Source organism: Grus americana, chromosome 2 (assembly GCF_028858705.1).
Source record: "Grus americana isolate bGruAme1 chromosome 2, bGruAme1.mat, whole genome shotgun sequence".
Lineage (NCBI taxonomy): Eukaryota > Metazoa > Chordata > Aves > Gruiformes > Gruidae > Grus > Grus americana.
In genome coordinates this window covers 91194224-91220637 of record NC_072853.1, presented here as the reverse complement: position 1 = coordinate 91220637, position 26414 = coordinate 91194224, and the positions used below count along the sequence as shown (strand labels likewise).

Below are 26414 nucleotides of genomic sequence, written 5' to 3'. Positions count from 1 at the left end.
TCACATTCATCTGACCCAGACAAAACTATCATTCTTGGTTTCTGATGCTCTTCTGTGCTGTACAGCTCCGTAAGGAAAATAATTAATAGCTCATCATGTACTAGCTGTCTGCAATCTTCAATGGCTCTGCACATCCCCACGCAATTTCACCCACTGAGCCCGGTATGTTCTCCCTTTCATAACATCTCTTTTGATGCGTACAGAGCAGCCAAGAATGACAGCTTTCTTCAGTGAAGTCAGGGACCTAAAAATTCTCAATGCCAGCACCTGACCAGTATACTCACTTGAAACAGGTCTCTCTAGAAAAAAATAGTAAGAGCCATTCATTATTTAAACTCAACTCCTGTTTTCCTTCCTGTTCACTTGCTTTCCTCTCATTTGTATTTATCAATTTTAAGTTTAGACACTTGGAAAAGAGATCATCTTTGTAGTGAAGGTGATTGCTCTACTTGTTTGATGAGGCTTTACCTTCTCCTTTCAGCCCTTTTTCATTCAAACAGGGCTGTGAACTGGAGTCTCTGGGCACCACTGAAACTAAGTTACAAGTTCTGGATCTCTAAATTGTCATGCAAAGTTATGGCTGTAAATATTTAATATTCAGTATTAAAAATGAAAGGCTTTCCTGCCTGAACAGCCACATGAACAGCTTCAAAACTTCCACCTGGAGTTCGAAGGCACTGCCTTCTCTGCATGAAAGTAAAAGAAGAAAGGCTGGGTGGAAGCTTGAGGCATGACGACACCCCACAAGGTAAAAATAAAATCAAACAAAAGATAAAACGGGCCTGACAACCACTGGAACAGGCTAAACACTGAATCAGCAATTATTTCTGAATTGCTTATCCTGTTCCACATTGTGCAACTGGTCTGCAAGACTCACCGGGCAGGCAGCTCACGTATCTGATTGTGGCCAACATCCAACACTTCCAGTTTCCTGCTGTCACACACCCACTCAGGCAGGTTTTCCAGGTGATTTCTATGAATAAAGAACAGAAAGAGGTATAACTAAATGGTAATCAAGATGTAAAGACTATTAAGAACGCAGCCTCAAGACAGATACAGATACCTGCAGGAAATAAATCTGCTACATAATATGTTTCCTATGAGATTGTATCACTCCTCCTTCTCTAAGGGCACTACCAGTGCAGTAAGGTCCTGAGTGAAGAGGAAATAAAACTAACTGCATTATCTCCCTAGACGTGCAGCCACTAAGAAAATGGAAAAAGCTGCTTCCAAATTATCAGGCAAGAAGCGTTAAGAGTATCAGAGTATTAAGAATTAAGAAGTCTCTGCATGGAGAAGAAAATTTTTGAGATATTCCTCAGAAAATATTCACATCTTACACAGTTGAAACACACCTCTTCGATCCCCCATAAATTCAATCCTGAAACCCACTCTATCACTCTTCAGCTATCTCACTGAATAGAGCAAAATCTTTTTTTGTGTGTGTATCTTTAACGTCAAGCATTTTGCTTTTCCGGCATTTGTCTTCACAGAAACTAGCCTTTCTAAAAATTAAGTTCTACAAAGTAAGTTTTTCCAAATATCGCACTGAAAACATGCTGGGCACAGTGGGGCACTCATGTATCCTGCCTCAAAGACAAAAATTAGCAGCACAAAACACATGGAGGAGATTGTGTGCATGAGCATTCACATAACTACTATTTCAGTTAGCATACACAGATGCAAAACTGGGTATCAAATAATATTCAGGCACTTGCAGACTTGAAATTCAGGAATAGGACCCTTCCACAGCATGAACATAACACAATGTTCATGCTCATTCACGTACTTGTATCCTATAGTTTATCCATGCAATAGACTTTTACCAAAATACGCGATAGCAAACCAACCCCTCTTATCCTCAGATAGCTTCCTTCTCAAACAGATTCCCCAAATTCCAAGCAAGCCAAGAAGCTAAAGACACCCTACCCATTTAATTACAATGCCATCACTGAACTGATGCACAAAAAGGGTTTTGTGATCAAAATCATGTATCCTGCACCAATTTCATTTACAGCTAAATGGAGAACACAGCTTTACAAAGCTTTCCAATAAATCACACTTATGTAGCCACACCTGTGTGTTACACTGAGGTGCACAATGGGAGTGACTCATGGTTGATGAAACTTTTGAGGTTGATGGCTACTCACCCAGGTTAATTCACTAACTGTTACAATCACCCTCAACAGCTTAAGAGTGCTTTAAGCAGGCTTTTTAATGAATGAGATTATCACTTCAACATGCAGAATGGTAATTCCTTAAATAAGACAGGCCTTAAGCACATGTATAAAGTGTTTTCCTGATTCAGTCCTTAAATTGTAAACTAAAAATTGTAAACTAAAACATCCCTTTCTCCATTTCTTTCCTTATCCCACCTCCCTCATTAAGGTGAGATTTATGGATGCATTCAAATGGCAACTGCAGACATCTTTCCAGCAGCTAGGGCTGCGGAGAACCACGATGAGCTGCAGGAGCTGCCGTACTGATGAGTAAACTATCAAACCGTCACCTACGCTGGGCTTGTGACACAGAAGTATCCAGAAAGGAACTTCTGTACGTGTCTCATATTGGTGCACATTTGAATCATTGTGTTGTACCTCTACAAGATAGTAAATCTTTAAATCAGGGAAACTCTTTCCCTTTAAAGGCACATTTTGCTTTTGGCACTAAAAAAAACCCCACACCCATAAAGAAAGTAAATCTATAAAAAGGAAACAGGGAAGAACTGATGAGTAGAAAAAAGCCCATCCTGTAACCCTGAAAATCAGTCTTCTCATATCTCAAGGTCCAATTCCTGCTCCCACTCCCTCCCAGTGAAATACTAGTGAACGTCATTTTTCCGTAAGCCTCACTGATGTATATTTTACAGGCCCAAGAAAAAACATACTTACCTAGAAATATCCATATAAGCCAGGCAATTAGGAACTGGATACACATCAAGGTGAACAAGTTCTAGGAGGAAAAATAAATCAAAACAAAAGTGGTGATAAAGATTTGCACTTAAATGGCTGTTCCATAAGAGTTATTTTAAGCAGCTAACACCCTGAGATCTCAGAACAAGTCAGTAACCTAAAAAACTTCTGAGGACATGGACCTCTGTGAACTGAGATTAGTTTCTTTATTACGTTTGAGTACATTTGCTACATTAAATTGTACTTGCTATGACAGACACTGCATAGCTGATCAGAGATGAAAATCTGGTTTCAAAGTTTCATGGCAAAATCTCATTCTTCCATTTTTGTCCCAGAGTTGTAACTTCACCCCGGCCATTCTCTGCCCAGAATAGTCAGTCACAAACCTGCTCTACATTTTTTCATTGGTCACTAATGGTACAGGCAGGGAAGGGAGACTCCCCAGTCTGGAACAGCAAGCTACAGAATACCTCAGAATCCTCCAGGTCATGGCAAGATGCAGAGTATTTTCAATACATTACATGAGCCTTTGCATCCCCATGGTGCTCCTGGCTCATGCAACCTTACAGATCGTTCACAGCATCTCAACTACCGCTAGTAATGTTATATTTTGATTGCTTCAATAATATTTCATATTCTAAGGGTTTTAGGTAGCTGATGCTTAACATTAAGGTTGAAACAAAACCAGCAGACATTTATTAAAGCCTACAGAAAATCCACTAAAGTAAAACAACGTAACAAGCATCACAGTTCCTTTGGAAGATGAGACTAAAACAAGGTGGCTGCAGGTGCAAAGAGAGGATAGCCAGGAGGAACAGCAAGACCAAATAGGCAGTTGATTGCAAGATACAGGTTGACTTGGGTTCTCAGCTCACATTGCACAGCACATGCTCACATTGTTAACTTTTCTCAGCTACAAAGATCCTGGCATGAATACTTAATGAAGGCACAGGCTTGGATATCATTAAGATTACAACCTTTAAAGGCACTGCAGACTGTTCAGCAAATTCACAGCTCTCCGAGCTTACGTTTTGTTTATTCCATACCAAACTACTCCAAACAATAAAAATAGTGGTGGAAACACAGTATTTTAAGTAATAGCAGCTTCCAGAGACAGATCAAACAAATCCTATTCGTGGAACACAGGAGTTATTCAACTGGAAAACGCTGCATTATTTTTATTACTGAATACAAACGAAGTTACTCATTATAGATTTTGTAGCTTTCTGGCCAGAGTAAGCAGCTAGAGGTAGTAGCAAAATATATATTCTTTTAGTTTGTCTCACAAATGGCCACTTGTACAATCTCAACTCTGGGGAAAAGCAATAAATTCCTTATTTGCCTTGGTAAAGCAACACATTAATACAACCTAAAGAACTGACAACTTCAAGAGCCCTCCCTGCTGACAGAAAGGAATTTTGGCCCAAATTTTAAGATTTTCACAGTTTTGAAAGCTCCAAATCAGCAGCCCGGTGTTATTTCAAAGTCACTTCTAAGCTCGGAATTGGCAGTAGCATGACACAGCACATGTGAAACCCTTTTCTCCAAGGGTCACGTCACTGAGCTTCATAAGCATCCCACGGAGAACCAGGTACAAAACCCAGAAATCAGATGACACCACCACATCTACCCTGAAAACACACTTACCATTTGAAGAAGCGTACAGTGCTTTGAGAAAATATCCACTGATTTTGAGGGTTACCAGTTGATTCCGTTCACAGTGTAACACTTCAACGTTGTTAAAAACTGTTGCATCCAGCTCACCAAGTTTGTTGTCTCTGAGATCCAGTTGGGTCACATGATGCAGAAAATCTATTTCATTGGCCTCCAATCTCCTAATTGAATTCAATCTTGCAGACAAAAAAAGAGATTAAGTGTAGTTACGTGGCAGGCTCCTGCTAGCAAACCAATGCTCACTCTACAATTGGTTGTGCTGGATTAAACTAGCCTCCAGATTCTGATCAAGGCTTATTTAAAGTATTTTCCCCTTTGTCATGGTATTTTAAAAGAAGGATGGATCAAGTCTGTTTTATCCATCATGACAAAGGAACAATGACACCAAGTTCCTTTCTAAACTACTTTGAAAATTCCTGATAAAAAGCTCTGCAAGAACATAAGTATTACAGCTATTGTGTCTATAAAAAATAGAAGATGATGTGGCTGTTATTTGTGCCCAATAGTTTGGAAAAAGAACAAAACCTCTACAGTTCCTGCTGGCCTATCATGAGCATCTGCTGGAAAAGCCCGGCAGACATGAGTAACCTGCAGATATTGGAATCTCTTGCCTTACTGAAAGGCCAAATTGAGATTTATGAATTCCCATATTTGCCTCTCGCTTTGTCATGTTCCACAGCAAGCAAATTCAGAGGCCTGAAAATGGGTGTTGAAAGAAAACAAAGCAAAACTCGAAGATGAGTGAGTCTGTCAGATAAGGAGAACAGGCTTTATCACATCTTCACTGTAGTGCATTGATGCTGCCAATACTCAGCAACTTCCCCAGAAGTTACAACTGAAATAAGATTATTTATAACCCAGCAGCGTTTGAGATGGCAGAGCACTCCAAAGAGATCAGTTTCAAATTCTCAGCTCTCACCAGAACACCAAAATTGGTACAGTAACTTCTGTCGGCCCACTGAGCCTCCCTAGTGAGGATATGGGCATACACCTGCAGTTTTGTTGTTACTCTTGCTTTCAAAGAGTTGCCCTCTGTATAACGGTTGTGTCTTCAGAGTAGCTACATTTTCCAATTAAAAGAAAATGGGTAATACGCCCCCTCTGAAACCAGAGCCTACTTTTTCTGTTTTCAGTTTACAAGCAGCACTTCATTCCGATTTCACTGAAGCAAAGCACTTCACTGTGCAGCAAGTACAGTTTACAAACAAGTTTGACATCTACTATTCCAGGTGGCATTACAAAGAACCACTCACTGTTCACTGCTCGGTGCCGAAAGGATGCAGCAGACAATAAAAGGGCTGGAACTGCATCGCTGGAACTCGTGGCCAGCTCAGCCACAGCATCCCTACACTAAGGCCAGTTTGTTTATTTGCTTTTAACATACCTACACACACAGAGACATGTTTTAACCCCCCCATACACGCTTCACAATCTATCCATCTATTTTAGCTGTTTTTTTTTAACTGATGCTGGCCCTTCCTTGATTCCAAAGTCTGACAGCTACACAACAGTATGGTACATAAAGTTTTAGCTTGAAGAGCTTAATTTAACTAAATGGTTCTAAAATTCATTGTTATTTGGTCCACATGGTCCAGGCTCTGAACTGAGCCTTGTCCGGCTGATGGCAGAAGCTGGCTTCCCCAAAGACCATAAGAATAAAGAGCCACCTCATACTAGAGCCATGTGTAATAAGGACCTGTTTAGACTCTGCTGAGGGCATCAATAATATAACGTTACTTATGACAGACTTGACTTTTTAAACATACCAAGAAATATTAAAATATCTGGTTTTCTTCTCTCACCTTCACTGCCCTTTTCTTCATCTCATGCATCTACAACATTTCAGACAGAAGCTTTCTGAATCAGGGATTATCATGTATATTGTATTACCACTGTAGCAACTAGAACTGCAGGAGTCACCAGTGTCCCAGACTCTGTTTTGGTTGGGGTTTTTGGTATAAATATTAATTTCCCCCACTCATTTTCCTAACTATTGATGTCCCTAAATGCTACCTCTTCCTCAAAGAAGAGTACTAATTCACAGCAAGTGCTGTGAATTGCATAATACTACCAGAAACATGGTTCAATGGACTAACACAACAGATTCATACTGGGGGACTATCCTGGCAGCCAAAGAGAAGCTGTTTCAACACCAATAATTTAGACCCATTTGTTTTTCCCCTTTTTCAAATACCTACCTTAGATCCACATGTTTAATGTGAGGCATCCTTTTTAACACCTGTAGGTTCAGGGTATCCATGCAGTTTCCTGACATACAGAGCTTATCCATGGCGGTCAGCTTCTCCAGCACCCCTGGAATGTCGGTGAACTCGTTGAAGGACAGACTGATGTAGCTGAGCTGATGCATATGCTCCAATTCATCAGGAAGGGACTGGAGAAAGTTGCCATCCAGCAAAAATGTCTGCAAGCTATTAAAGGCAGGGGAGGGGAGAGTGAAGGAAGTGAGTGACCTGTTGAATCACATTTCCTTCCTAAAAACACACAAATCTGCTGCAGTTACAGTGAAATATAATATACAAAAGGGCAGAAGAAAGAAAAAAATGTTAAGAATAACACTTTAACATCTGCTAAAGAAGATATCAACTAAAAGCCTTGCAACTATGAAATGCAGGCTGTGCTAGACAGTTGTATCGTATCTTCAAACATCCCAGAACGGTGAGTTGTGCGATGGCTGAAGCATATAAGCAAGGGGGTTTAAAGATTACCTTCACCATGAAGGTGACCCTTGTGTCAAATACTGGGGACTGGAAGAGCTTTGAGATGCAAAGGGTACTTCCCGTCCACCTGCAGCTCACAACTGCCTTCATACACATCTACAAGCCAGTCCGCTCTGCCAAAACCCAGTAAGTTTAAACTGTTTCTCATAACAAGATTATGTAGAGAGTCATGAAGCTACCTGTTGTCTATATTACCAGCCCGAGTACATTAAGTTTTAAGAAAGTACTTGCTTGTGCATCTCGCCTACAACTGCTGGAACACTTCTGAGGGCATTGCAGGACACGTTGAGTTCAGTTAGTGTTGGGATACTGCAGACTGCCAGTGGAAAGTCTCCTAAATTATTATTGGAAAGGTTAAGGCTCTTCAACTTGGTGAATCTACAATAAGATAAGAAAAAATAAAAACAAATGAAGGAGACAAATAAGTGGAACATAAACCACACCAAGCTGCCTTGCAATAATTAATACAAGGTAAGTTTGATTAGGTAAATACACTACTAGACACTCACATTCAACACCACTTGCAAGAGTTTGTTCATGTTAAGCTAGCCTATATAAAGAGGCTTTCCTGAACCACATGCTAAATATATTTTCCTAGAAGTGTAACAAAGAACAAAACCCTTGCCATTCGTATATGTCATTTCTTCTGTGGCATCTTATCTTGTACTAAAGCATCACTATTTTTCTGAACACATTTCTTGCTAGTAAGACTACCCTAGTGGCATTGGTTACAAGGCACAGGAAATTCTCAGCCTATTTGAACACTAAATTTTTGTGGCGCAGCTCAGCTCCACTTGTGAGTAGATACTGCCTTTCAACCAAAAAGTCTCATTAGAATAGGCTAGTTTGAATACAACTGGGAAACGTGCTGAATTAAAGCAGCATTTAGCAAGACCTACTATAGTGACAAAGGCAAATTCTTGTGCTCTCAATTAAGTATGATGTCAAAGCTCGCATAGATTTCAAAGTTTTGTCCTTGATGTCTCATGGAATTCTTAAAAGCCCGTTGGTTTATCCCATCAGCCAATGAAGCAACTTGCATGTGCTTGCCTTATTAAAGATGACCAACACTGTTTGAACAAAAAGCCCAAGAAGGGGACAATCCAATTAGGCAGCCTGCATGTTCAGCAACATTATCATGGTTGCCTAACAACCACTGGGAGGTACGCCTAAAGGCGAGTAAAAGGATGAATGAAAAGATCTGTGTCAGATTCCGATAGATGGGAGGAAGTCTCTTTTCTGGCATGGTTTATGCCAGGACATTTCATTTGGAGTTCGTTTTCCCTTCGTTAAGGCTCAAGTCCTTTATTTGTGTGAGCAGGCTTTTATATAACACAGCAATGGAAGCAAAACTGCACCTATGAACGCTGCTATTCCACGTGAAAAGTAATCTCCAACAGCATGTACCAGTGCATCCACAGCCTTCACATTGGCCCAGCACATTTTTACCTCAAAGCACTTTGTCCTTCCCCGACCAGAAAACATATCAAGCATTATACAGTTTAAAAAGTTTTAATACCAAAACCCTCTTAGAAATCCCCACCAGCTAAGGATGGTGGCATGCACCTTTAGTATTTCCTAAATCAAACTAATCCCACTGACTAAAACTCAACATGAAAACATAAGTAGTGCCTTCATATCGTATTTCAATGGGGGTTGTAAGTGAAGCGTGGATTTTACCCCAAAAGACAGGGTATAAATGCATTTAAAATTTAGAAATACACTTAACATTCAGAAGAGCTTGCAGCAAGCAAGGGAATGCTGTGATCTCTATTGGTATTTTGGTGCAAAGATGGTAGAAGAGAAAAAAAAAAAAGAGGAAAAATCATGGCCAGAGTCATCACAGATTTTGAACACCCAGCACCATGCTGGAGGCAGACGAAGTTTGGAACAGTTAGATGAAGACTAAATGAAATCTTGCAATCCAATTACTGCTGCAGGGAAAAAAAAAAGCTACTGTGCAGAAACAATGACTAATGTATCTCTAGAGGAAGAACTGCAAAATAAGAAGGCTAGGGTAAGCTAGCTGATGTTAATGAGGGCTGCTAGCCAGGAAAAAAAAAAAAAAAGCACATTTTAAACACTATACCCTCCTATTCCTTTGTTTTGAGAGAAAGGGTTCAAAAAATCTTGATCCTAGAACTGAAACCCACAATCCTGCATTTATCTTGAAGATAACTGTAGATTTAGGCCACAGATATACTGCCTTGAAATTTGGGGTGATTCTGTGGTGGAACAGCTGTCCCATATCTTCCTCCAAGTCAACTGCAAATACAAACAAGAGTGCTCTAAGTAGCAGACTCCAGGGCCTTTAGAAATTACATTTTTTTCAGTATTTAGGTAAGTGCAAAAATAGTAGCGAAGACAGGAAGATTAAGTCAAAATAACTAGGCTGCTGGAGAAACATCAAAAAACAACCATTCCAAGTTTTAAGTCAACCATGAAAAAAGAATCAACTCATTTAATAATCAACACCAAGGTTACAGCCTTTACCTGTGCTGCTCTGGAGTCTCAGAACAGTCTCAGGGCTTCTGCTCACTAAACAAGTGAAAACTACAATCTACTAGAAGACCCCAAATACAATCTTGAGATAAAATTACAGAAAATCAAGTTAATACACAGAATAAAGAGGACTGGAGCAGGGTTTTGATGGGAGGGAGTGGTGGTGAAGGAAGCTAAGAAATACATCAACTAACTCCAGTGCAGTGTTCGGCTTCAAGATTTTCTGCACACATTCTTTTGTACAATTGTCCTAGGTCAAAGAAAGGCGGGGGGAGAGGGGCAGAAATCACACCTCCCTCCCTCCCTCCCTCCCCCCGCCAATGTATCTGGATTACATCTCTACTACTCTAATGTATGGTTTAATGTGTGTTTGTTAAGGGTCTTCTGTGAGTAATCTAATTACTAAGGACACAAACTGAACTGGTTTACAGGTCTATATTGTATGTAAGGGAAGATAGAAGCTGAAAATGCACATGTAAGTGTATGTCAAATAATCCACAAAGCAGAGTTCATTGATAACTCACATTTAAAGAAAAGCTGAAAGACACCATAAGCTTAAAGTTAGGAGATTAATTTAGGACAACTGGCAGGAAAGAGATATTTTCTTCCTCCTTTGTAAACATGTTCATTTACAAAATGCTAACGTCGCATTTCTCCTCATGGAGCTCTGTCAAGTACACAACGTTACTAAGCTAAACTAGCAGGCATTTGCTCAAAGTTAAGATCCAAGTCTACTTGTCTCATCTTTGGCCGCTCACTTCTCACATCGCAAGTGAGTTGGGGCACTTCCATTATGGAGCACTACCATGCTGCACATTTAAAATGCTGAATTGTTTATAGCGCTTCTTATACGTAGATAGATTTACAGTCAGCAGCACCAGAAGTACTTGTAGCATCAATATAAATAAGGTAGGAGAGAAATGTTTTACAGACTCAAGTTTTCTGTTGCTGCTGAGTTTGCACAGTGTCAGGCTTTAAATAGATTTTACACAGCAACATCTTTGCTGTTTTCTCACACCCAAATGTTTACTCCCACCAGAAGCAGGGACACACGTCGATGCTGCCCCCATGGCATTAGTAGAGAGAAGAAAAGGCACGATGTTTGAGGCATGACAGTGTAATAACCTCATATCAACTCCATACATATGCTTTCCTTCCTCTTCTCTCTCCTTCCCTGGTTCTAGACTTTGTTATCTGTTAAAAAAAGTCAACCTGAAGATCAGCATCTTTCAAGACGCTATGTTCACTTTGCTTACTAAACTTTCTATTGTAGTGACCAATATATAAACATTCACTTCTCTGACCAAAATAGTCCTACTTTAAGGTAGAGCAAAATGTTGATCTGTCAACCCTTGAGTTTAAACATGCAATATGACTAAACACTAATTGCCATAATTGAGCCAAAAAATGCCCACTTAATCCTGAAGCTGCCACTTCAGGAGTGGTTTTAGTTTGACATAAGCAAAATGAGGAGAGGGACGAACAAGAGAAGTTTGTACCACGGCAAAGCAATGAACTGACATGCCAATTTCAAATTCAGATCTACCCGATGTGCACAGCAGAGGAATTTCCATTGCACAGTACTGCATTTGTGTTCCACTGTGTTTGGAGGAGGGGAATAGTATATTCAAATTGGCCATACACCGTCATTGAAATGCAGCCATAACAGACTCATCTGACAAAACCAGTCTTGCCCTACTCTTCCCAAAAGCAATTAAAAAGCAGTATTTTTCTACACCCAGAACAGAAGACATGGCTTAGTAAGGGACTCAGCTTAAAGAAAACAATCACATTCCCAATCCTACCTCCAGTATTTGGGCTGTCTAATGACTATGCTGTGGTTGCAGTTGAACATCATCATTTCGAGGAACAGCACAACTGTCCCTCAGCTCCAGCACCAATTCTGAGCAGATTGATGCACTGTGGCAAGTTTTGGAACTGCACTACAACTTGCCACCTTCGTGAATGCCTGCCACTTTGGCCACAACTTAATCACAAAGAGAATTTCCACAGAAACCTGATGCACTGATTTCCTCCTTGAAAATAAATGGTCCATTTACTGCCTTTTTGCAGCTGCATCAGATTCATCCATCTATAGCCTTATTGCCTAAGGGAGCTGCTAACCTAGTGCTGTAATACTGCCATAGCATTTCCGTTCCCAGAAAGGTGTCGTTGTAAAAGTCTTCAATTAGGTAGACAATTAAAATGAACTATTCCAGCCCTCTTGCCCTGTTAAATTTGTCTAGATGACTGAATAGAGGTAGACTGTTCCTGCAACAGCTAGAGATTCACTTGCATGCTGCAGGTGAAGGCTTTGCCTAACTGAGGTCAATGCAGCCCCTCCCCAGCTTGGGCACAGAAAAGTTTTCAATAGATAATATAGAGAGAGGAGGAAGCAGCAGCTCTGATGGTGTTTTCCACTCCATTTCTCTGGACGAGACTCCTGTACATCCAGAAACAAGAGAAGTTCACATCACGCCACACAAGAACAGACAGAGTAAAGTCATCTCAGGAAAGAGGGTCACTTAGTTTGAGGGCAAAGATTGATTCTCATCAAGTCAGAAGACACTTGAACTGACACATTATCAATTTCTCCATTAGCTCAATGAATAAATGAAAACATAGTTTTATCTGAATTTTTATTTCCTTCCTCCTTTCTTAAACCCCATTGGGGAAAAAGAAAGATAAAAGCAGACTGATAGCTACAATTTTGCTATCTTCACTACCCTTTATGCCAACACACCACGTACAGTCATCCTGATATTTCTGCCCCCTACTCGCATTTAAAACTATAAAAGGCACAACAATTCTGGCATACAGACTTGAGTCTGTATGTCAAAATTAATTGGTAGATTGTATTAAAAAAAAAATGAAGAAAACAGATTGCACTGCACAAAAAGGAATAACGTTAACTCTAGGCAGTTATTTTTCAAAATACACAAATTATAGAATCATAGAATGGTTTGGGTTGGAAGGGACCTCAAAGACCATCTAGTTCCAGCCCCCCTGCCATGGGCAGGGACACCCTCCACTAGACCAGGTTGCCCAAAGCCCCATCCAACCTGGCCTTGAACACTGCCAGGGATGGGGCAGCCACAACCTCTCTGGACAACCTGTTCCAGTACCTCACCACCCCCATAGTGAAGAGTTTCTTCCTAACATCTAATCTAAATCTACTCTCCTTCAGCTTAAGGCCATTACCCCTTGTCCTGTCACTACAAATTATTACAGATGTCAAGTCAAATTCAGACTATCTTCAAACTTAAGACAACAATAAAACTTCTATTCTATTGCATAGTTGGTAAGGTGACCATAAAGACAAGAAAAACAAAATATATGTTTTGTTAGTGGAAACAATCTGAACCTACATTATTGTACTTTGCAGTTCTCAATTTCTGCACATGCCTAGCAGACACTGCTTCATTGGAGGGAAAGACTATACTCAGAGGAAGAAAAAAATTCCTAGGAAAACAGTGAAAATATACTCTCCTTCTCTATATTGGAAATTTATATTTGAAATACAAAAGCATTAGCTAGGAGTGGGCTTCCAAACTGAAACATGTATAAATACATGAAAAAAAAAAACCCCTTACTTTGAAAGCCATATCAGAAAGCAATAGACAAGTAAATCAGAGTAGGTTGATACACAGTAACTGGATTCAATAAATATGTTCAGGTTTTGAAGCATTATTTGGAAGAGATACTGCTGTAATTAGGCTAATAGTTACACTAAACTGAATCCAATTAACAACTACATTTTCTACTTTTAGACTACACTGTTTTAAAAAAATGCTATTTCATAGCATATTCTTAGTGCCATCTATTTTTCTCCTACCACTATTAAGGAATTCGCTGTTCACAATTTAAACAATCCAAAAAATCTCATGTGTTTCAGGCATTAACCCAATTCTGCAATCTTCTCCACTTAGTCACTTGTAGCAACTTAATTTTGCAATTTATTTTTCTTTAATCAAATGTCATTGATTTTTGCTGAGTATTCACATGAGGGTACTTTGAGTTTGGAAAGGTACACAGGAGCTACATAGAACACAACCAGTCATGAAGATTTGGAAAATGCACTAACAAAAATCAAACTCTTCCTTCAATGTGTTTACAAGCTGAATAAAACAAAAGCAATGAAGTTACATAAACAACAGATTCCAAGTGCCTTCTTTAGTATTGTAAATAGCAAAAAAAAAAAAAAAAAAATTTTTTTCAAGGCTACAGAGCTGAGAAAATAAATGTAGCACCAGAATACAGCGAACACTGGATGGAGTTTGTTACATGCAGACCTCTGGTTGTCGGTATCACACCAACTTCTTCTTGCCCTACTGCTTTAGATGGCTACGCTTCAGTTTTCAGCTTCAATTTAAAGAGGAGAAATAAGTATAAAAGTAAGGTTTCCTGGCTCTGAGACCATCAGAGTGTGAGAGAGAGCTCCCAGCATCTTCCCACACCGTGAAGCATGCAATGGCACTCCACTCCTTGTGGTAGTACGCTCCCCACGTTAGCTGGATTCATTTGAATAACTTCAATAAATGCATACATTTTAAAGCAAATTCCTTTCCAGAAGAGCATCCGAGAAAGAGAAAGAGAAAGAGAAAGAGAAAGAGAAAAAGAGCTCAAATCTTTTTCAGTGCATCTACCAGCAATGCCTTGCGTGGCCTGGCAAGGGGGAGGATGTCTATTTGCCATGTCATTAATCCATCCGACTTTCTTCGCTAACCTCAGTTTTATACACTAAAAGCAATAATCAGAAGGAGCACGTCAATGCACTTTGAGACCAACCAAGTGGTAGGCTGGAGACTTTCTTCCCTGCTCCTCAACATCTAGGTATAAGCTAGGATCAAGCTACATCTCACCTCGACTTCTACCAAGCTTGTCTGCTGGGTTCACAGCAGTTGGGTCGCTAATACTGTTTTCCCCCTCACCATCTGGGAACCTAAGTGTTCTCTGAGCAATGATTGTATTTTGAAGTACCTACTTACTGCACGATGGGTTTCTAAGGAGAGTTTAACTTGAAGACCCCCAAATTCTGAGCTTTCAGATAAAACCAGCTATCCTAGACTTGGAAGTAGCAAGGGATTTCAGAAACACATCAATATCTCAGAGTCCTCTAGTGTTCTCGTATCCTATAGATGCAACTTCAAGTTACTGCCACTAGCCCAGAAGAGTTTCAGCTGAGATGCTTGAGAAGACAGTTGATTTCTAAAGAGGGAAAGAAAAGATACTAACAGATCTGGGAAAGAAAAGATACCAACAGATCTTAAGATAAAAATCTATATAATCACTGTTAATAATTAACAGCCGCTTTCAGAATAACAACTTGTTCTTCAGATAAAACTGGCAAGCATAGTTTTGTTTATCGTTAAAACAAACTTTCTGGCTTACTACATCCCCCTTTTCTTTTTTTTTTTTTTTAAATCTGCAACAGGCTTATATTAAAAATCCACATACCGACAACTTTTCAATATTAACCAGCAAACAGTGTTCTTGATGCCAACAGGTTTTTTCCAACAGCACTGACTGAAACAATTACATATAAATACAAAGCATGCTTAGCCCAGTGAAGCAGAGCAACAGTGAATAAAGACTACGGTTTATTCATTTGCTTCAAACCTAGAGCACTAGTCCTCTGCAAAACTAGTAAGCCTGAACTTGCGTTTGCATTTCAGAACAAAAGCTGTGAAGCTGCATTGTAGATAAGGGGAAAGTGAGGTTTGGGAACACAGTGTACATATAAATCTCAACTTTATGGTTTAAAAGAAAAGATCCACCAACCCAGTGTAACCAATAAAATTTGTGACAACTTAAAGACAACGGAATGTCTTCAATCACTCCATTTGCAGTATACAGGAGCTAAAAGACCAAGGGCTTTAAGGCAAATTTTGACTCGATGGGGATATTACCACAAGACCTGTCAGCTGCTTCTAATACTGCAACAGCTGGGCAATCTTTCAAGTGGGGAATCTCTTCTCTTCCCCCAAAAGAAAAACACCCTTTGCTATCATTTTAAAAAAGCTTCTGTGAGGGAGAACAAATACCAACATTGGCTGTGTTTTTTTTCAACACAGATGAATTTTCAGACTGCCTACTTTTATACATAGTATGAATACGTATTCCCCGGAAATACATATTCCCTGGAAAAAGCAGGGGAAAAAAATACAAGTAGCTGTACATACCTTTCAACATTCAAACAGTTCAGTTACAGAAGTTCACAGCTGCAGAGTATCTACAGCGACAGAACTTTAAGTGGACAGTAAAGCAAGTGAAAAATGTAACTACTGGGAAAATGAGTGTATCTATACCTCTGTAAACCTTCACATGCTACCAGTAATTTACTTCCTAAGATAGAGATTTTTCACTTATGCCATGTACTGAGCAGGACTAAATATTTTATTCAGAAATGCAATAAATTATGTTAACGACTGAAAGAAGTAACTGCATAAGTAGGAATTCTTGGTTTTTTCCCCAATCCGTTCCTGACTGTACCTGCCAAGTCAGTGCATATGTCAGCATCTCATTACTATGACCCAGCTGCTTGTAAGTCTACTCAGTGGGTAGCTAAAAGTTGGTATTTTCTTCTGCCTTTGACATACCTCTTGTTTTGAAATCCAGCATTCAAAAGCTTTTGTTAAATTACCACCTGAAGTGATTTATTAAGAGGAACAGCTAGCACCAAGAGCTGCTTATAGCAACACAAATTTTCTGAGACTGGCTTGCTAACCAGATTTTAATTGAAAATTGTACCAGGAAGGGTAGGTATAAAAAATGCCAATGCATTTTGTTCACAACATCCAAGCACATGGTTATTTTGGAGCCTTAAATACTTCTGGGCTTGATTCACTGGTGCTGTGCCCTGTGTGCGGCTACAATTTAGCAATTGAGAATTTGGTATAAAAACCAACAGTACCAAATCAGAACAGCAGAGATTTTGTACTTGCTTTGCAGTAGTTTGAAAGAATATGGGCGAACAAAAAAAGACCCCACCCCGCCACCCCACCATCCCCCCAAAAAAAGACTTTTAGTTTATCCAGTCAAGTTTTACCTCGTGTAACCCCCAAAAGATCTAAAAATGGTTTTATGAAATTGGATTAAAAAGAAAAAAAATAGACAAATAACAACTTGTGTTCCCAGGAATGACTGAGCTTCCCTTGCTTCGCACATGCTTTCATACTGGGATTCACTAATAACTTCAAAAAGATTCAGTGTTCCCTTCTTGCTAGATATTTGTGTATTTACTCACTATAGAAAATCAGACCTACAGTAGCAGTCAAACTGGCTCAGGCTGTTTTGGCAGCAAAAGTAAACCTCAAATTTTCCCACCCTAAGGAGAAGTCAGCACTGTGTTTCTTAGGGCTGAAAGGAGCATGGCTTGGGAGAGCACTCCAGGGCCAGGCTTGTGCTTTTGGTGCTGCTGGGAGGCAAAAGAGAACGGATGGGGCACGGATCTTCCTGCCCCCAGTAGTAATTGCCACCTCGCACGCCCCTTTCCACTGGCACAGCGATGGTGGCAGCAGCTTCCAGCTACTCACTGCCTGGGCAATGCCACCTGCGCTGGATGAAGATAAGGCTGGAGGACATCAGCAGTGGCAGAGGGAAGGTCAGCACCAAGGGGCAGGAGTTCACGAGGCACTGAAACAGTGCGGTGTAACCTTTCTTATAATGCTCTTTTTTTTCCCCCCTCCAGAAGTTCACAGACCTTCCTGCGCCATCTTGGCAAGATCAAAGGAATGGAGGCAGAGCAGACAATCTTTCACTGACAGAATAGGACCAGCTCTCAGAAGAACGAGACACTTAAATCAGTTCTGCACCACTGCAGGTATATGCCACTTCTCCAGATTTTCCTGAAGCAGAATCTCAGAAAACAAGAGAGTTTTATTTGGTCACCTGAACTCTTTCACTCTTGCACGTTCAGGTCCACATTAGCGAGAAAAATTTTAACAGTTTATTAACTTTCAGCAAGACTCTTTGGCTGTTCCTACAACTGCAGCTCCAAGAGAATATTAAACAGACAACGAAGATTGCCCATCACATTATTTATAACCGCTTTCTAATCCCTGACAGAATTAGCTATATGTAGATGGACAAAATGTAATCAAGTATCTCCTGTACAGCTTCTGATATTTAAAAAGGAAAAATTGTAAAAATTCATTACAAAAAAGACATTCGTTATCTGTCTATGTTCATCACCTAACTTATGCTAAAATTCCACTTGGAGACCTATACTGACGTTCACAGAACATTTAATCCAGTATTTCTCTCCAGACTGTGTTCATAAGCTCTTGGAATCATTGCCTTTGTTTGTGAAGCAGACCTGCTGGGTTCATTCATCTTCTGTTATGCCAAATTTTTTGTTTTTCCAGAACAAAATTGGAATTATATAAAAATACAACAGCCTGCATAATGCATCTTGTATTTTTCAGGGTTTTTTCAAAGAGAAAGGGATTTAGAAATGTGGTTTAAAACATTTTGTTTGAACAGGACCATCCACAAATATAATCTTGAGGTACTCTGCAATTCACAGAGTACTGAAATTAAAATCACAGTTTTATCTTCAGTATGGAAACATTTATCTTTCCGAATAAAGAAAGCCTGCTGATTCCGCAGTTCTGGGACACATACATTAAATCATTCAGATCACTGATCGTGCTGCTGCCTACCCATTTGCTACATTCTCAGACAAACTGCAGTGGAAAGAACAACTGGAAGGTCACAGTTACTAGGAAAGAAGAATTAGGGTTGAGTAGAGTAGAAAGAGGACAGGAATCCAGCTGAATTTATTAAATCAGGGGTTTCTTTGCTTGGGGGGTCAGGGTGTGTAACAAAAAAGCTTCTAAGTCAAGTCACACGCAGTACCGTTCGGACCAAGGATGTATCCCTTCAATGGGCAGCTCACCAACTCGTTTACTCACATCAGCCAAAGACTGAGGAACTACAGTCTGGCCTCAGTAGGTAGATAAAACCAACACATTCTGAAAATTGCATTTTGGATTGAAAATAGCCTTCTACTTACAAGAAAAACATTAAGTTTCTTATGAAAGCTAGTCTGTTTCTATCACACAGAGTAAACCAATTTCTGAAGCATTACACTCAGGCCAGTCCTCCACAAGAGGAGGTAGTAATTTTTTAGGAAAGTTCCTGCAGACCAGTGGTCACTTGGCTGCAAGGGCAGAGGCAGACCAGTAGAACCATATCACTTTACCTTTGTAATTCATTAAGCGCTCTACTTGTGGATGGGCTAGGGTTTAGCCTCAGGAAGTTCTGCTTTAAATTGAGATGAGTGAGGTCTTGGCTATAAAACAGGTTGGCAGGCAGGTGCTCCAGGCTGCAGCATGAAAGATCCACTGAGCTTATGCGTTGCGATGCAACCTGAAAGTCAAGAGGTACACCAATATGTTAATACTGTAATAATAACATTTCCTTCACCCCTACTAGCACAAGATAAATTGTTTTTAAACACAGCAGAAGCCAGTGGCTGCATACGTAGCTGATCTAACATGGTTTAGATCATTGCTGCAAGTTATGCCACGATCTCTTGCTTTGCCTCAGTGCTAAAACCACAGATGGCTAGCAGGGGGAAAAGCACAAAGGTTTGTCAAATTAGTAAGTGAAATGGATTCATTTTCAACAATGAAGTTATGCAATACTTTATGATCAGAAAAAAAGATAAGAGACTTGACATAAACTTTAGCTTAGTCCTTTAGTTAGCAAGTAACAGCACCAAAAACATAGCACAGAAGTCTTCTATATTGCTGCGTGACTGTCAGTATACCCAACTGAGTGGACCTGAGGGGTAACAGTCATCACTCTATCTCAGTTTCAAGGGTCAAAAGCAGATATTAAATGGCAGGAGTTAGCCCATTTACATCTTACTGGAAAGAAAAAAAAAAGTCACAGCAGCAGTGCAAAGCAGTGAGCACTCATCTCTTCTCAATGGATTAGAAACCTGTCCAAGAGTGATAAAAATGTGACGAAAACAAAAGTGAGATTTGGAGGTTTAACACTGTTTTCTAGAAAGGGGAAGGTAAAACAAACAGTCTATAGAGGCTAAAGAAATCAAACCACCTAGCACTACATATAGCTAGCATCGTTCCACAGGGACCTACAGGCAACAAATTCAAGTAACAGCAACTCTGCCCCTTATGAAGTCTCTAGGATACAGCTGGGTGAACTACATCCTGATGCTTTACTTATTTACTAGTCTTTATTAAAAAAAAAACCCACCACCCCCTAAAAAAACAATCAAAAACCCCAAACATAACACTGCAGCGTAGAATTCTTGTATTTTCTGTCCTATACTACTAAAAATATCCTTTCATAAAGCAGATTTGTGGAGCTAGCTACATGACAAAGCACCACCACACAGCAGTACAAGGCAGTGCAGATGGTGGGCAAGGAGGAGGGGTCAAATGCTAGAAGGATGAGAGGCAGTTTTGGAGCAGGCACAGCTTGGATCAAAGGAGGAGAAGCAAACAACTTCACTGCAATTTTAGACTTCTGGGATTGCACAGACAGTGTTCAGAGGGCTACATGTTCTGTCAGCTATTCATTGCAAGGGAAGCAATAATTTCATTTTGTCATTGGGACTTTTACAGGCCTCATACTAGGATTCCGGAAGTACAAACACTACATCTAAGGGACAGAGAGAGGAAAAAACCCAACAACTCGTGATCAATGTCCAGTGACAGTCTGTAAGAGCTTCTGAGAGACACTAGCTAACCTTCTGGGCAGAGATATAGCCCTCACCATAACATACCCTGAACCTAGAGACATCAGGTTTTCCTAGCTTAAGTGAAGTAGCTTGCCACTGAAAGGAAGGACAAGGAGATTTTTCTTCTTTTTTTTCCTCTCCAACGCAAGCTACACAGGCCTCAGGATAAGTGGTGTCTATTATAAACACACAGCCATAAGCTTCGAGAGGAACAGACGGTGCACTGTTTTTCTCTAATGTGACCATTAATAATCCCGTCCTCCCACATCCATTAAAACGCTCAAATTTCTGTTACTCAATCAGTTCAGTCCTTTTGTTACTTTAGCTACTATTTTTCTTCCCCTTATAGTATTAGACAAAACTTATCCATAGGCTATTCTGAGCGGTCACTTCTGAAAGCTAGGTATTCGGTCTGTTTATGGTGCCAGAACCTGCCTGGTACAGTATAGTTCTCATCACAATGAAAACACAAGAGATGAAAAAGTGCTGACACCCGTTAAATTAAAAGGAGAATGTGTAATTACAGGTGTAATGCTTACATACACTGTTGCTCCAACTACTTGTTTGGAATGTGATATGAATCATAATAAGCAACCCAGCAGAGCTTAGATATTTTTAGAGTAACATGCCTTGCTAAAGTACCAGAACTGGTAACTCTGAGTGTGAACCAGAATAAAGCAGTCAAACAAATCCAAATTCTACTCGTCTCAAAAAACAGATGCGAATGCTTTCTTAATATCATCAAGGTCTGTGAAAAAAAAAATCCAGTTAAAAGTGATTTTGTTTTTACAAGTTGTATGTTCTGGGGTTTTTTTGTTTGTTTTTAAAGGAATCACTTTGTTATATGAAGAATTAAGATTTTAATGCAATTGACATATACTGAATGATGCCTCTACCACAGAGATAACCGTAAAAGTTAAAACCACATTTTAAAAGGCACTAGTTCTGGAATCAACTGTAATTTTATTGAAGTCTTTTTTGTTAGCAAAACAGTACTCCAAGAACTAACTTCTGAATTGTTACAAGGAATACTCATATAAACACACACAGTTATTCTCATAGGCAGGGATGAAGACTTTTCTCTTTTCATTGCTCAATACTGTTCTGTAACAAGTTCCTAGAGAATAGAGGAACAAGATGAAAAACAAAGATGAGTGACAAAAGAGAACAACATCTTAACAATACTCTCTTTGGGTCACCAGAAACTTTCATCAGTTATTTTGAAGTTGCATATTGAAATTCTGAAATTACACTGTTCCCAAATTGAACAATAAAGGGATATTTCAATCTTGCAGTCGTCTTCAATTGACTTAAATGCAGTATGACTGTGCATGTGTGTGTTTGGTATTGTTTATTAAAAGCAAAGTATTTTTCTAAAAGATGATACAGGTTTTAATAAAGCAACGGGTTTCTTTGACTCGCTGTGGGAAATCACTGCAGACACACGCTGATAAAGGGTAAGAAAATGCTGACTAGATATTCCTTATAGTCAAAGAATAAAAAGCATTCAGAGGAAGGGACATTATCTGCAGAAAGTAGGGTTTCCACTGGAATAGTAATAAATTTTAAAAAACCACCAAAAAAACCCCAAGACATTCCACTGTAAATAAATACCCCAAACAAGTTATCTGGGCTGGGTTCAACAGACCTGTGCTCCGACAAAAATACAGAAGAGCCAGTGTGGCAGCAACACTAGAGGGAAAGTCTTTCTAGATATATATGGAACCCGTATTAAGTGCTCATTATGACTTATTTGGTGTGTTCTTCTGGAAAACTTAGAAGTATAACTGGTTCATATGCTTTGTGTATATATCTAAAACCAAAAAACAAGCAGCACAGTTCATGACTCCCGAGGCAGAAGCCACCATTGCCCACCACAGCCCCTCTAGAATCTCCTCTCCTCACGTCCTTAACACTTGTCACATGAAAGCCGTTGCATTTCCAGTACTTGTAATGCAGGGAAATGGCTGGGGTAACGACCTTCTTGGAAGACGGTGTATGACACCCCCTCAGCTATTGTAGCTACAGCATACGCTGTAGAGTCAATGCCCGTCTTTGCCAGAGATGCAAGACACACAACACTCGGACAGCAGTGCAGATCAAACATTTAGCAAGATCACTTGTGCTTTTTGAAGTACTTTGCATTTGTGATGATTAAAAATCCCAACTGAAAAGAAACAAGATGAAACACGTGGCTTTCTTCATTCCCTGAATATGATTTTTAAACACTTTATGGCCAATCACTGTATTGTAACGTCTCCCATTGTAATACTAGAGGAGTGAGGCCAAATGCCACTTTGCACATCAAAGGCCAACATCCAGTAGAAGACTTTTTTTTCTCCAGTTACTGTTGCAACCTCAGTTACACAGCCCTGGCCTACAGTTTTTAAGTTGTTTCTTTTTTTTTTTTTTTGGTCTCCATGTGAATGTGGCATACTGAAATGCAGTTTCAAGGAAGTGGCATACAACTACAGCACATGTACTACAAAGAGGCCTGGATCTACTCACTGCAAACACCAAACAGCTGTCATTGTGCTTTTAATTTTCCCCCAGCAGCAATAAAATGCAGCTTTATTCTGTGAATACCACCACACATAATGTGTGCTGGAGTGCTCTCTCCCTCCCTCGGGCAGTACGCCTTCTGCTACTCCCCACCTAAGAGCTGCACACATGGCAAAGAACTAGGAGTCTCCCAAATATGAAAACTCACTTTTAAACATGTGTTACTTGTGACACAATAGTACTTACAAGTATAAACAACGATTCAGTAAAGCCAGCAGTACCTTAAATAATAAAAGGTTTTGCCAATGTTTCGATTTTAATTTTTTTATTATTATTTTTTAAAAAACCCCAGTATTTTAAGACTAGTGAAAGTATGGTATGGGCGCACTGTAAATCTTTAGCAGCTGGCAACAAAAATACAGAAAAATACTTGTATTAACCAATATTCTTGCCTCTTGGCAAAAAGGCTAAAAACCCACTTTGCTTTGTCCATCAGTATAATGCCACCTCTGTCACCAAGCTATGCAACAAGACTGATTACCGTCTTTGTTTTAAAGCCTTGGCTATACTACAAAAATGATCTGTTGCTGACAATGGATGTCAGCAATGGACGCAGCTGAACCCAGCTGTATGGACAAACACAAGCCTTGTTTACACAAGGACATCTTTTGGTGTGACCTGTGGTGCGAATTTAAACCAACGTAATTATGTCTTTCTCCTGTTTACTGTCATCCCATTCCCTATAGCTCTATTCAGATAAGAAATTACTATTTAGGACTTCAACAGAAGACAAAATAACTAAACAACCCACACTGTACAGGCAGCCAAATTCCCAGTCTGTTTGAACTGAGTTGACGATGTTAAATTACACCTGCTGTAGACATGCTAATGCAAAGGCAGTGTAATTTTTCTCCTTTAGGATTTGTTTTTAAACAGTTTGATAATCATCACATCCCACCAATGCCTGCATAAGGCTTAACTAAACAGTGACACGTACACTTGAAATATTTAAACTAACTGCTTAGAGCAACCAAGTCCTCCTCACCTCAGAGCTAACCTTGCTTCAAATCCTAATCCTCCTTTCTATTCGAACATTAAAGCTCTGCTCGGCAGAGAGGCCTCCCTCCGCAGCCAGGAAACACATCGGTGCCCTCAGCCACAGCCAAGAGCTGAGCAAATGTTCAGACTGGTAAACAAGCTAATGCCAAAAACCTTAATGAAAGAGAGGAAGAAATAAATAATAATAATTTTAAAAAGCGCCATATATTTTTATATGACAGCTTTTAAAATGGGCACAGTCCAAAGGGTGAAAAGGTAATGGCTTTTCTGGCCGCTCCTTTTCGTTTTCTTTCAGACGTTAAATTAGATGCACATTAACTCAAGCTAAGAAAAGACAAAACTCAGCAGAGGCTTGAAAGCATGTCACAGATTCACAAACCCAAGAGGCAATGCCGTAGGTAAGAGCTGTAATTGCCTACCACGACGGGCAGGAGCACATGCCAGCATGGCAGCATTCACAGGGCACACGCTTCTCACCCCATCTCTCCTCCACAGGTGATGCAGCCAAAAGCCCCTGGTACAAACATCTCATGCCAGCGAGACTCCAGGGCATGAAGATTATTTAGCTTGTCGCTGCTATCCTCCCCTTAGCTCTGAAATGCAGAAATAGCTCACTACCACTTTGGCCCTTGTGCAAATCTGTAACAACTTAACTGAAAACAGTAGTAGCAAATGTGTGTGGGGAGGGGGAAACGTGGAGGTAATGAAGTAGAAGCTGCGCTCCTTTCCCCTTTATGACAGGAGTCCAGAAGAAATCTCACAGATGTGAAAGTCAGTGTCCCAGGTTTAGCATCAAGATCTTGAAAGTGAGAATTTGTCAAAAAAGTTACATTCTCAATATTATACAGAGAGCAACAGCAACCCTGTTATCTTGGTGGCAGTCACACTGGGATGTTCCCACTGATAAGATCCCTGCAAGGACAAGGCTTAAGATGCAACTTGGAGTTAAGGGACAGTAGTTAGCTGTAGCATTAAGCTACTTATAATTCAGACACATGAATCTCCATTTGGTGGTGCAAGGAATATTAACATCCTTAAAACAGCTTGACTGAAAACAATTCAACTGTAAATATTGCAAAACAGGTGACAGTCTCACAAAAATGGAGAAACACCCCTTTGTCTTCTTACAACTTGTGTTAGACTTAGTTTTTTACCAAGACAAACTGCTGTACTGCCAGCAGGCGGACTTCGCAATGAGCAGCCCTCCAGCAAAGACATTCTTTCAGCATTTACTATAGATTTCAGACTCTTGCCAGTGACACTTCTGAAAGATGTTCACTTGTCTGAGTCTCCCCAGTCCCACGTGGACAGGGTTGTGGGGTTTTGTTTGTTTGTTTTAAATAAGAGGTTATGCTAGGTCCTCAGTTTCTGACCTAGGCTCTCCTACACGGCTGCATCACATGGATTAATTCCATAGTGAGATGAAGTCTTTTCATGCCATTATTTCACAGTAACTCAGAAAGGCCTTCTGACCCAAGTGTTTTATAATACAATCATGAATATAGCTCTACTGGCCTGGGGCCTAAAACTAGTCTCCAACACTCATTCCCTCTTTTCCTTGGAGACCTTCCTCCTTCTCCACTGACTACAGAAGAAGCCTAAGGAGACCAAACATCCCTAAAATTAGTTTTTGCTAATAATTCCTCTCCGTTTTTGCTCCCTGCTAGACTTTGCCTGGAAAGGCTGTCAGTGTTAGAGCCATTCAGTTATCAGCTTATACGTACTGAAGTACTGTGCAGTATGTCAGTCCCTGCAACCCCCCTCTTCTCACGGGACCTGCTCACCACAGACACTTAGCTCCCCTGAGCTTCATTAAGAGCAAAGTTACATTCCCCCGCTCACTCCCACCCCACTACCCCCAGAGATTACCAAAAACACTTTAGGATCCTCCTGGATTGAACACACCTTAAAAGGGAACATCTGCGGCACCTCACTGAGCTTCTAGCTCTAAGCCACAGCGATGCTTTCCTGTGTTTATGCAAGAGCTGCACAAATTCAGCTTAAATAATATCAGAACTGATTTAGAGGCTTCAAAAGACTTTACTTGAAAGCTATTCCAGATGTGTGGGCGATACCTGGTTTTCCATTCTCACTCTTGGCTGCAGTACTTCAATAACTACTCTATTATTAACTGAAGGCAGCAAGTCCAAAACAAGGACCACAGACTAAGTTTCAGTAAGGAAAAAGAAAATAATTAAAACAGTGAAGCTACAGTTTCTCTAGAACAGAAATGAAGAGAAAAGCTTGAAGTCACCAATTACACCACTTTGGAATCAGCTGAACTATTCTGACATGGAAAACTAACCAGCTGAG

At 40.0% G+C, this 26414-nt stretch overlaps 1 protein-coding gene across 1 annotated transcript in view; it reads right to left on the bottom strand.

Annotated features, from left to right (window-relative positions):
* The window catches only part of PHLPP1 (PH domain and leucine rich repeat protein phosphatase 1), a 141989-nt gene that overhangs the window by 30373 nt on the left and 85202 nt on the right, over positions 1-26414 (bottom strand). Inside the window, exons 4-9 of the mRNA XM_054816770.1 lie at positions 19032-19198; positions 7556-7702; positions 6785-7015; positions 4560-4762; positions 2892-2952; positions 878-973 (exon numbers count right to left, since the gene is read on the bottom strand). Of these exons, the coding sequence (XP_054672745.1) occupies positions 878-973; positions 2892-2952; positions 4560-4762; positions 6785-7015; positions 7556-7702; positions 19032-19198 (905 nt within the window). The remainder of the gene's footprint in view (positions 1-877; positions 974-2891; positions 2953-4559; positions 4763-6784; positions 7016-7555; positions 7703-19031; positions 19199-26414) is intronic.